This window comes from Ranitomeya imitator, chromosome 1 (genome assembly GCF_032444005.1).
Source record: "Ranitomeya imitator isolate aRanImi1 chromosome 1, aRanImi1.pri, whole genome shotgun sequence".
In the NCBI taxonomy this organism is placed as follows: domain Eukaryota; kingdom Metazoa; phylum Chordata; class Amphibia; order Anura; family Dendrobatidae; genus Ranitomeya; species Ranitomeya imitator.
Genome location: NC_091282.1, coordinates 658030139 through 658043129, shown reverse-complemented (window position 1 = coordinate 658043129; position 12991 = coordinate 658030139). Strand labels below are relative to the sequence as shown.

At 43.6% G+C, this 12991-nt stretch overlaps 1 protein-coding gene across 1 annotated transcript in view; it reads right to left on the bottom strand.

Moving 5' to 3' along the window:
* The window catches only part of LOC138639795 (Fc receptor-like protein 5), a 122975-nt gene that overhangs the window by 36288 nt on the left and 73696 nt on the right, over positions 1-12991 (bottom strand). The window contains exons 10-13 of the mRNA XM_069728783.1: positions 7895-8146; positions 7419-7682; positions 3965-4258; positions 3189-3458 (exon numbers count right to left, since the gene is read on the bottom strand). Coding sequence (XP_069584884.1) covers positions 3189-3458; positions 3965-4258; positions 7419-7682; positions 7895-8146 — 1080 coding nt within the window. The remainder of the gene's footprint in view (positions 1-3188; positions 3459-3964; positions 4259-7418; positions 7683-7894; positions 8147-12991) is intronic.

Below are 12991 nucleotides of genomic sequence, written 5' to 3'. Positions count from 1 at the left end.
AATGGTTGGGATGGACTTTGTGGTGGGCTTACCCAAGTCGCGTAGCTACACCGTTATCTGGGTTGTCACCGACCATTTTTCTAAGATGGTGCATTTGGTGCCGCTTCCACTGTTATCTTCTGCATGGGCTGGCGGCGTTATTCATTAAGCACATTTTCCGATTACATGGTATGCCTGATAAAATTGTCAGCGATCGGGGTCCCCAGTTCGCGTCTCGGTTTTGGAGAGAGCTCTGCCGTTTACTCAGCATAGAGTTAAACCTCTCCTCTGCATACCATCCCGAGACGAATGGGTTGGTGGAGAGAACCAACCAGACTCTGGTGACATATTTGCGACATTTTGTCTCTGCTAGGCAGGATGACTGGGCATCTTTGCTACCTTGGGCGGAATTTGCCTTGAACAATGCCATAGCCGATTCCACTGGTCAGACTCCTTTTCTCCTTAATTACGGCCAGCATCCGCGTGTCCCTGTGCCCATGCCCGTGTCATCCACCGATTATAGGGTGGCAGACTGGGCGGTAGAGGCACATGACATCTGGGACCGCACACAGGATGCCATCTGGGCCTCTAAGGAGAGAATGAGGGTTTCGGCTGATACACACCGGCGCCCCGCTCTGATCTTTGCTCCTGGCGACTTAGTGTGGCTCTCCGCCCGTAACATCAGGCTGCGAGTTGAGTCCACTAAGTTTGCTCCTCACTACATTGGCCCGTTCAAGGTTCTGGAACAGGTCAACCCTGTGGTCTACCGTTTGGCTATTCCTCCATGCCTTGGTATCACCGATACTTTTCACGTTTCCCTCTTAAAGCCCGTTCATTTGACCCGGTTTTCTGAGTCATCTGCCGGGACATCGGGTTCATCCACGGATGAGTTTGAGGTGAATGTTATCGTGGGGTGCAAGGTGGTATGTGGCAAGAAATTTTATCTGGTGGACTGGAAGGATCACGGCCCAGAGGATAGAACCTGGGAGCCTGTGTAGCACATTCGGGCTCCGCTGCTTATTGCAGCTTTTGAGCGCAGCGAGGCTCAAGGAGGGGGGGGCCCTAGGTGGGGGGGTAATGTTAGGAGTCGAGTTTCTTCTGCTGCACAGGGGGAATGTCGATCCGTGTCTGCTGCGGTCTGCCATTCTGCATCGGCCGCAGTGGAGCCTGCTCAGCGGAGACGTCGCTCCCAGCGTCTCGCTAAGACTGATTCTGTGCAAAGAGTTACTACTGCCTCTCCAGGCTATGCTATTGTACCCTGCACTGATCTGCGGCGAGCAGGCTTTTCTGGGACTAAGTCCTACTTTGCACACACTGAGCATGCCCAGGGCAAGATCTCTCAGTGGAGATCTAGGGTCACATGCTCAGGTACTGCAGCGACTTCCATTGGTCCTTCTCACGGAAGGTCCTGTAGGTGCTAGGACTAAGTTCTGCTTTGCACACTGAGCATGCCCAGGGAAAGATCTCTCAGTGGAGATCTAGGGTCACATGCTCAGGTACTGCAGCAATTCCATTGGTCCTTCTTTGAAAGGTCCTATACGTGCTGCAGCTATTTAAGGCTCGCATGGCCGCATGGCCGCATGGCCATGCGCTAGTATCCTCTCATGTTATGTGCTTTGCGCCAGTGTGGTCATGTATTTGAATGTGTTCAGGGACCTGGCAGAAATAAGCCCCTAGAATGCTGGCACCTCCAGCGAGGAGTTTTGTGTACATGCATGAACACTCACTGCTAACATCTGGGTAGTTGGCCTGTGCCTCTGTGAAAGTCTAACAGGGCACAGAGCTTTGCCTTCTCGGCTGCTCTGTGAAGCTAACAGAGCTGGTTTATACCGCCATATAGTGCCGCCATTTATTTAGCAGCAGGTTCTTTCCTGCAAGGTGGATCCCGGGTTACGAACGCACCAATCCCACTTAATAAATATATTCGGTGCGTTTCGCCAACCCTAACACAGAGTCTGGAGGAAGAGTGGAGTGGCCACAATCCAAGCTACTTGAGGCCTAGTGTGAAGTTTCCATAATCAGTGATGGTTTGGGGAGCTGTGTCATCTGCTGGTATAGGTCCACTGTGTTTTATCAAGACCAAAGTCAGCGCAGCCGTCTGCCAGGAACTTTAAGAGCACTTCATGCTTCCCTCTGCTGAGAAGCTTTTTGGAGATGGAAATTTGATTCTCCAGCAGGACTTGGTACCTGTCCACACTGACAAAAATACCAATACCTGGTTTAAAAACAACAGTATCACTGTGCCTGATTGGCCAGCAAAGTTGCCTGACCTTAAACCCATAGAGAATCTAAGTGGTATTGTCAAGAGGAAGATGAGAAACACCAGACTCAACAATGCAGACAAGCTGAAGGCTGGTATCAAAGCAACCTGGGCTTCCATAAAACCTCAACAGTGCCACAGGCTGATCACCTCCATGCCACGCCGCATTTATGCAGTAATTGATGCAATTGATGCATTTCCTGAAGATATATTTCAGTAAGCCAACATTTCGGATTTTAAAATAATTTTTTCAAGCTGGTGTTATAAAGTATTTTAATTTACTGAGATAATGACTTTTGGGTTTTCATTGGCTTTTTGGTCTTCAAGCCATAATCATCAACACCTGAAATAGATCACTCTGTAATGACTCTATATAATATATGAGTTTCACTTCTTGTATTGAGTAACTGAAATAAATTAACTTTTTGATAATATTCTAATTTTGTGAGAAGCATCTTCGTATATTTTCTAAGTAATTACCCTACTCACACCTTCAACTCATACACCTAAGATCAATCCTGTCTGTAGCTGTAAGGCAATCATCTGCACCAGGAACATCCCCCCACTGCTGTGTCTCTGATTAGAAACTAGGAATGTTAAGACCCTTCCCCTAAAAAAAGTCCCACCCCTCAACTGTCTGTAAGCTGAGATTGTAAGAAGGGAGGTCTGGACTGGACATTGTCATGATGTCATGGGGCTTTGCCAATGCCAGAGTCACCCAGAATGACAGTCTGAGGGTGCGGGATGAAGTGTAGACTTACTACTAAAAGATTTGACCATGTCACTGAGCCTGGTAAGCGTCGGAGGCGCCAAGATTGCTGTACAAGGGATGCCGGGACGCATGAAGTGAAGGCTGCTATGGAGGACCTGGCTGGATACCAAACTTGTTCGCAGAGCATAGTTAGTGTCAGAGGTGTCCAGGAGGCCCATTATGATGCAAATTGATTACCTTCAACCATAATGTAACTGGTTTTGCTGTATCTGACGATGCTTCTGCTGGAGTCAGCCAATTCACACATATATTCTCCAGAATCGCTGTCCTCAGCGAAGTAAGTTCTAACATATCCTTTCCTTAAAACTTTGGCATTCTTGTACATGGTAATCGTCACACGTGAAATACTTCTTTTTGGATTAACTACATAGTCACATGTTACAGCCATTAATTCCCCAAGCTGAATATTTGTAGGCTCTACCAACACAACAGGAGTGGAGAAAAGCTCTAAAATGAAGAATTGAACAATAAAAAGATATCATTTGTATGTGTATATTAATATATATCACAGGAACATGCGTATTTTTACCTTGAGGACAAAGTACTTTTACCAGACATACCTCTACATTTCCTACTTCTTTCAGACTATTATACAGAACAGTTAAATGACAGTTTTTGCAGCCACCATTAGGGGAGCTGAGGAGCTTGTATAAATGCATATGTACTGAGCTCTCATAGGGGTAGCTTAAAGAACTACAGAGTTATTTGGAGATTTGCATCAAAATAACGGGAGATGAACACTGAATGTTGAGGTTTCCTCTTCAACTTGGGTGAACAATGTGATGTTTGTACTCAAGATTTGGGGTGCACTCCAGGTTCCAAGCCACCAGCATTAATATTTACCCCTGCATATTGGTGTAAAAGGGTATTTACACTGAAAGAGTTGTAAAATGTAAAGAAAAACAGATTCTGGTATAAATCCCACTAAACTAGCTGATCCCACTTATTATTACCTTGCACATCAATGTCAAGCTTTTGGCTGACCTTCACAACATCATTACTGGTGCATCTAACGCTGCATGTATAGTTTCCTGAATTCCTCTTTATAGCAAATGCAATTTGATACGTATGAACTTCTCCATAATCCTGTATTTTTATTTCATCCTTGTAAAAAGCAAATTCCAACTTTGTGCTACCACGGAGAGGATTCAAGGTTGGATTTAGAGAGACATCACAGGATAGAGAGATCGGATCTCCTTCTATTATTGAAGTTGTTTTTGATTTTAGAACCAGATAGGTAAAAAATTCTAGGGGAAAAAAAAAGGTTGACAAAAAAAATCAGATTAAATTCTGTGAAGTTAACTTTACACCAAAAAGATTCAGCCAGCTCCAAGCGGGAGCTCTAGCGTCTAGTTTTAGAAAAATAGAAACAAGGGACAAAGAAGCAAGGAACAAAGAGCAAAACACAAACCAAAGAGAAGAAGATGGAAGATGCTAATCGATACCTTGCTTAGATATCATGTAACCCAGGAATTATTACTGCTTTGGTTAAAGGGGTTGTCTGGTCTAAGTTCATACAGACCCTTCTCAAAAAATTAGCATATAGTGTTAAATTTCATTATTTACCATAATGTAATGATTACAATTAAACTTTCATGTATTATAGATTCATTATCCACCAACTGAAATTTGTCAGGTCTTTTATTGTTTTATTCCTGATGATTTTGGCATACAACTCCTGATAACCCAAAAAACCTGTCTCAATAAATTAGCATATCAAGAAAAGGTTCTCTAAACGACCTATTACCCTAATCTTCTGAATCAACTAATTAACTCTAAACACATGCAAAAGATACCTGAGGCTTTTATAAACTCCCTGCCTGGTTCATTACTCAAAACCCCCATCATGGGTAAGACTAGCGACCTGACAGATGTCAAGAAGGCCATCATTGACACCCTCAAGCAAGAGGGTAAGACCCAGAAAGAAATTTCTCAACAAATAGGCTGTTCCCAGAGTGCTGTATCAAGGCACCTCAATGGTAAGTCTGTTGGAAGGAAACAATGTGGCAGAAAACGCTGTACAACGAGAAGAGGAGACCGGACCCTGAGGAAGATTGTGGAGAAGGACCGATTCCAGACCTTGGGGAACCTGAGGAAGCAGTGGACTGAGTCTGGTGTGGAAACATCCAGAGCCACCGTGCACAGGCGTGTGCAGGAAATGGGCTACAGGTGCCGCATTCCCCAGGTAAAGCCACTTTTGAACCATAAACAGCGGCAGAGGCGCCTGACCTGGGCTACAGAGAAGCAGCACTGGACTGTTGCTAAGTGGTCCCAAGTACTTTTTTCTGATGAAAGCAAATTTTGCATGTCATTCGGAAATCAAGGGGCCAGAGTCTGGAGGAAGACTGGGGAGAAGGAAATGCCAAAATGCCTGAAGTCCAGTGTCAAGTACCCACAGTCAGTGATGGTGTGGGGTGCCATGTCAGCTGCTGGTGTTGGTCCACTGTGTTTCATCAAGGGCAGGGTCAATGCAGCTAGCTATCAGGAGATTTTGGAGCACTTCATGCTTCCATCGGCTGAAATGCTTTATGGAGATGAAGATTTCATTTTTCAGCACGACCTGGCACCTGCTCACAGTGCCAAAACCACTGGTAAATGGTAAATGGTTTACTGACCATGGTATTACTGTGCTCAATTGGCCTGCCAACTCTCCTGACCTGAACCCCATAGAGAATCTGTGGGATATTGTGAAGAGAAAGTTGAGAGACGCAAGACCCAACACTCTGGATGAGCTTAAGGCCGCTATTGAAGCATCCTGGGCCTCCATAACATCTCAGCAGTGTCACAGGCTGATTGCCTCCATGCCACGCCGCATTGAAGCAGTCATTTCTGCCAAAGGATTCCCGACCAAGTATTGAGTGCATAACTGAACATTATTATTTGTTGGTTTTTTTGTTTGTTATTAAAAAACACTTTTATTTGATTGGATGGGTGAAATATGCTAATTTATTGAGACAGGTTTTTTGGGTTATCAGGAGTTGTATGCCAAAATCATCAGTATTAAAACAATAAAAGACCTGACAAATTTCAGTTGGTGGATAATGAATCTATAATATATGAAAGTTTAATTGTAATCATTACATTATGGTAAATAATGAAATTTAACACTATATGCTAATTTTTTGAGAAGGACCTGTATATCCGCAGTCATTTTGTATGACTGCAGACTTATGAATCCCCCAGCCCATGCACTGTTCGCTGATAGGTTTCGCCAGGTTCTGAGATGGAACCAGCAGATATGTATGCGTTATGCATACTCCTGGCCAGGGCCCGTCTGTGTCATTCCATACACTTGTATTGAGCAAGGCCGTGTCCTGTCTAGTAACGTGGCCCTCTAGTGAGCGTGACCTTGCTCTATACAAGTGTATGGAGTAAGGCTGTAACCACAAGTCGTGTTCTTGAGTATGAACACATAGGTACCCGTTGCTCCTGGCTCAGAAACCAGCAAATCCCCACATCAAAAAGCGCATACACTGGGGGGATCCATAAGTCTACAGTCTCACAAAGTGACTGCAGACATCAATTTACACAGGACAAGTCCTTTAAGGAAACACCAAGCATAGATCCAATTACTTCTAAAAAGTACTATTCTTGATAGACCATTGTGACACCTCTTTCTGCCCTAACCCTGACTTTCTGTCTTACTCTTTGATACCATGTCATACAGTCTTCTACATCTCAACAACTGTTAATGGAGACTAAATGGATGATGAACTTATAGGATAAAAAATTGAAAATTCTTAATGAAATAAAGTTGTCTGATTTTGGTGGGATCGGCTAAACATCTCATGTTTATCGAGGTCTTCCACCTGTGTCTTCCAGATGATGTTGGAGGTGATAAGGATTGTACAGTTTGAATTCTATCATCTTTTGATCGTGTCTCACGCAGCAGACACCTGTGATTTCAACATAGCGAAGTGGTCACACAATAGAGCCAAGCGTTCGTGTGTACAGGGATATTTGGGAGTGATACCTTGTTCTCATAAAGGAGTTTGGACACTTTTTGACTCAGTTAAGCTAAATCAATATTAATCCAGCAGTCAACATCATCCCATTCAGGGCTTTGGTGAGGATTACTCCAAAGCATCCACCAACCAGCTCTCTGCAAGAGTGGACATCGCCAAACCTCTTCCCTGTTCTCCTAGGTCTGTCTTGAACTTGCTACTGTAGGGTCTTGTTATTCGGTGCCATGTGGATACCATTATGATAGTATTAATCATAGACTTTCCTTCACTACAAACAAGCATATAATTCGATACCCCAAATACCCTGACCAACATGAAGTTGCTTCTGGGCTATCTATCTGTCACCCAGCACCACGGGCAGGGTCCTGGCAAATCACCAACATAAAACAAGGAATCACTGATTAATTGTAAGAACTATTGATGTAAAAATATGAGATCTTACCGGAGATGGGGACATATAGATAGGCGGAGTAAGAGCCATAGGATAAAGAAGACAGCCTGGTATTTTTAGTGCATTTATATTCCCCGGTCATATTATAGTACGCATTTCCCAGCGTCATAACAGATTTAGTTCCCAGAATTTTAAGGAGAGCACCATTTTTATAAAACATAGTGCGTTCTAAATCTAGACCTTGGCGATGGTGACATGTGAGGTTCAGCTCGTCACCTTCTAATGTGAATGGAGGAGTTTGCACAATGAGGTTACCTGAAAGACAAAAACACAAAATATAGAGCTTAGCGGTTGTGCCTGTCTTTGAGAACCATTTCACAGATTGTTTTGGACTACATAATGTTGCAATATCATACACAGCTATTGGAGGAAATTGGGGCTATTCCTGGAAAATGGTCTTATTTTTTACTTCATACAACCTCATTAAGGTTTAGAAAGTATTGAGATTCCTCATATAATCGACTTACAATTCGAAACATCCAGTCTGAGGGGTTCACTCATATGAGTATTAGTGGATTGGCACTGGTAATACCCACTGTCACTGACAAGTGCATTCTCAATGGTAAAGGTCTGTTGAGTTATATTCATCTGGTTACCATCCTTGTACCAGACATATGCTTGGTTGTCTTTGATTTTGGCATCCACATTACATGTCATAATCATGGTTTCTGCAGTCAAAATTTTACCAAAATTGGGCGTAAAAGACATCACTGCCATACCTAAAAAAAAGTAAGTAAGATATTGAAAATGAATTTCGATATTCAACGCATTTTGAGGTGAAAAGCACTTTTTCCTAAGAAACTTCCACACATGGACACTGACTGGACAAAGTAATCATAATTTTGAGGAATCTAATGACCATCTGATTGGATGATGCTGTCAAGACTTTTCTACATTCAAATTCCTTAATGGTAATGGGGATCATAGGTGATCGAGCCCCCACTCTGTGACTGGCTAAGAGGTATTTCCAGTCCAGGGACTCAGTGAGTCAGGGATTCCTTGCCTGTTTTAAGGTACCGTCACACTCAGCGACGCTGAGATGTCAAACACAGTAACTCCAGAACGATGCAGGAGAGATCCAGTGATGTAACGGCGACTCACTTATCGTTCTCGCTGGTTGTTAGCTCCATGTAAAACATTGCAGGCATCGTTGCTTTTGCTGTCAAACACGACGATACACGTCGACCTGACGACCACATAAAGTTCTGGACTTCTAGCTCCGACCAGCGATGTCACAGCGGGATCCAGATCGCTGCTGTTGTCAAACACAACGAGATCGCTATCCAGGACGCTGCAACGTCACGGATCGTTGTCGTTCTCTTTGTAAAGGTACCGTCACACTTAACGATATCGTTAACGATATCGTTGCTTTTTGTGACGTAGCAACGATAATGTTAAGGAAATCGTTATGTGTGACAGCGACCAACGATCAGGCCCCTGCTGGGAGATCGTTGGTCGCTGAAGAAAGTCCAGAACTTTATTTCGTCGCTGGATCTCCCGCTGACATCGCTGGATCGGCGTGTGTGACACCGATCCAGCGATGTCTTCACTGGTAACCAGGGTAAACATTGGGTAACTAAGCGCAGGGCCGCACTTAGTAACCCGATGTTTACCCTGGTTACCAGCGTAAAAGTAAAAAAAACCAAACACTTCATACTTACCTACCACTGTCTGTCCCCGGCGCTGTGCTTCTCTGCACTCGGGATCATTGGTAGCTGGAGAGCTGTCTGTGTGACAGCTCTCCAGCGACCAAACAGCGACGCTGCAGCGATCGACATCGTTGTCAGTATCGCTGCAGCGTCGCTTAGTGTGACGGTACCTTAAAGTTGCTGAGTGTGAAGGTACCTTAAGGATGGTGGTTTGGCTGCTGAATGTGGCCAGCCACCGTGTTGATATGTTATCATTACACATCATAAGATATCATGCACTTTGTTCACTATATCTATTTTTAGCCCCTGATGACTCACAGCAGTAACAATGAAATGTGTAGGGCTATACTCTCTAGGTTGCTAAACTTTAAGATCTAGGTAATAGTCTCTAACAACACTAGTGTCCACTATAACTAGTGGTTACTCCCAGTCATCTATCTAGGTACTAACTGATACTATAGGATGCGGGACCACCAGAATGAGTACTAATCCTCTCATCTATATCATTTTCTGTCTCTTATCAATAATCAGTGGAGATCTATTGTTGGGCTATTAATAACAATAGTCCAAGAATATGGGAAGATACTTATATCAATGCTGTTATGAGGGAAACCTATCTAATTATATCTAATACTAGCTGAAGAGCCCGGCGTTGCCTGGGCATAGTAAATATCTGTGATTAGTTATAGCACCTCACTTCTCTTATTTTCCCATCACGCCTCTCATTTTCCCCCTCACATCTTTCATGTTCCCCCTCACATCTCTCATTTTCTCCCTCACACCTCTCATTTTCTCCCTCACTCCTCTCATTCCCCCCTAACACTTGTCATTTCAACCTCACATCTGTCATTTTCTGATCACCCCACTATTTTTCCTCAGTCCTCTCATTTTGCACTCACACCTTTTCATTTTCACCTCACACCTCTCATTTTCACCTCATTACCTCAGTATATACATGTTTGTCATCTCCCTTATATATAGTATACATCTGTATGTCATCTCCTGTATATCGTATATACCTGTATGTCATCTCCCCTGTATATAGTATATACCTGCTGTGTGTCATCTCCCCTATATATAGTATATACCTGAATGTCATCTCCTTCTATATATAGTAAATACCTGTATGTCATCTCCTCCTGTATATAGTATATACCTGTGTGTCATCTCCCCTGTATATAGTATATATCTGTGTGTCATCTCCTCCTGTATATAGTATATACCTGCATGTCATCTTCTATATATAGCATATACCTGTATGTCATCTCCTCCTGTATATAGTATATACCTGTGTGTCATCTCCCCTGTATATAGTATATATCTGTGTGTCATCTCCTCCTGTATATAGTATATACCAGCATGTCATCTTCTATATATAGCATATACCTGTATGTCATCTCCTCCTGTATATAGTATATACCTGTATGTCATCTCCTCCTGTATATATATGTACCTGTATGTCATCTCCTCCTCTATATAGTATATACCTGTGTGTCATCTCCCCTGTATATAGTATATACCTGTATGTCATCTCCTCCTGTATATAGTATGTACCTGTATGTCATCTCCTCCTCTATATAGTATATACCTGTGTGTTATCTCTCCTGTATATAGTATATACCTGTGTGTCATCTCTCCTGTATATAGTATATACCTGTGTGTCATTTCCTCCTGTATTAGACCGCGTTCACATGCTATTTGGTCAGTATTTTTACCTCAGTATTTGTAAGCTAAATTGGCAGCCTGATAAATCCCCAGCCAACAGGAAGCCCTCCCCCTGGCAGTATATATTAGCTCACACATACACATAATAGACAGGTCATGTGACTGACAGCTGCCGTATTTCCTATATGGTACATTTGTTGTAGTTTGTCTACTTATTAATCAGATTTTTTATTTTTGAAGGATAATACCAGACTTGTGTGTATTTTAGGGCGAGTTTCGTTTGTCAAGTTGTGTGTGTTGAGTTGCGTGTGGCGACATGCATGTAGCGACTTTTGTGAGATGAGTTTTGTGTGGCAACATGCGTGTAGCAACTTTTTGTGTGTCGAGTTGCATGTGACAGGTTAGTGTAGCAAGTTGTGTGCAGCAAGTTTTGCGCATGGCGAGTTTTGCGCGTGGCGAGTTTTATGTGTGGTGCCTTTTGAGTATGTGCAAGTTTTGTGTGAGGCAACTTTTGCATGTGTTGCAACTTTTGTGTATGTGGCAATTTTTCCGCGTGTGCAAGTTTTGTGTGTGGCGAGTTTTCCATTAGGTGAGTTTTGCACTTGTGGCGAGTTTTGCAAGAGCCTAGTTTTTGCATGTGGCGAGTTCTGCGCGTGGCGAGTTTCGAGTGGCGACTTTTGAGTTTCAACTTTTATGTGGCGAGGTTGGTGTATTTGTGGTGAAATGTGTGCTGAGGGTAATATGTGTTCAAGCACATGGTAGTGTGTGGCGCATTTTGTGTGTGTTCATATCCCCGTGTGTGGTGAGTATCCCATGTCGGGGCACCACCTTAGCAACTGTACGGTATATACTCTTTGGCGCCATCACTCTCATTCTTTAAGTCCCCCTTGTTCACATCTGGCAGCTGTCAATTTGCCTCCTACACTTTTCCTTTCATTTTTTCCCATTATGTAGATAGGGGCAAAATTGTTTGGTGAATTGGAAAGCGCGGGGTTAAAATTTCACCTCACAACATAGCCTATGACGCTCTCAGGGTCCAGACGTGTGACTGTGCAAAATTTTGTGGCTGTAGCTTCGACGCCTGCAACACTTTTCCTTTCACTTTTTTCCCCATTATGTAGATAGGGGCAAAATTGTTTGGTGAATTGGAACGCGCGGGGTTCAAATTTCGCCTTACAACATAGCCTATGACGCTCTCAGGGTCAAGACGTGTGACTGTGCAAAATTTTGTGGCTGTAGCTTCGACGCCTCCAACACTTTTCCTTTCACTTTTTTCCCCATTATGTAGATAGGGGCAAAATTGTTTGGTGAATTGGAACGCGCGGGGTTAAAATTTCGCCTTACAACATAGCCTATGACGCTCTCGGGGTCCAGACGTGTGACTGTGCAAAATTTTGTGGCTGTAGCTGCGACGGTGCAGATGCCAATCCCGGACATACACACATACACACACACACACACACACACACACACACACACACACACACACACACACATTCAGCTTTATATATTAGATATAAAACTGAATGTGTGTGTGTATGTGTGTGTGTATGTATGTCCTGGATTGGCATCTGCACCGTCGCAGCTACAGCCACAAAGTTTTGCACAGCCACACGTCTGGACCCTGAGAGCGTCATAGGCTATGTTGTGAGGTGAAATTTTAACCCCGCGCTTTCCAATTCACCAAACAATTTTGCCCCTATCTACATAATGGGGAAAAGTGAAAGGAAAAGTGTTGGAGGCAAATTGACAGCTGCCAGATGTGAACAAGGGGGACTTAAAGAGTGAGAGCGATGGCGCCAAAGAGTATATACCGTACAGTTGCTAAGGTAGGGCCCCGACATGGGATACTCACCACACACGGGGATATGAACACACACACAAAATGCTCCACACACTACCACGTGCTTGAACACATATACCACCCTCAGCACACATTTCACCACACATACACCAACCTCGCCACATAAAATTCGAAACACAAAAGTCGCCGCTCAAAACTCGCCACACGCAAAACTCGCCACATGCAAAAACTAGGCTCACGCAAAACTCGCCACAAGTCCAAAACTCACCTCATGGAAAACTCGCCACACGCAAAACTTGCACACGCTGAAAAATTGCCACATGTACAAAAGTTGCAACACATGCAAAAGTTGCCTCACACAAAACTTGCACATACTCAAAAGGCACCACACATAAAACTCGCCACGCGCAAAACTCACCATGCGCAAAACTTGCTGCACACAACTT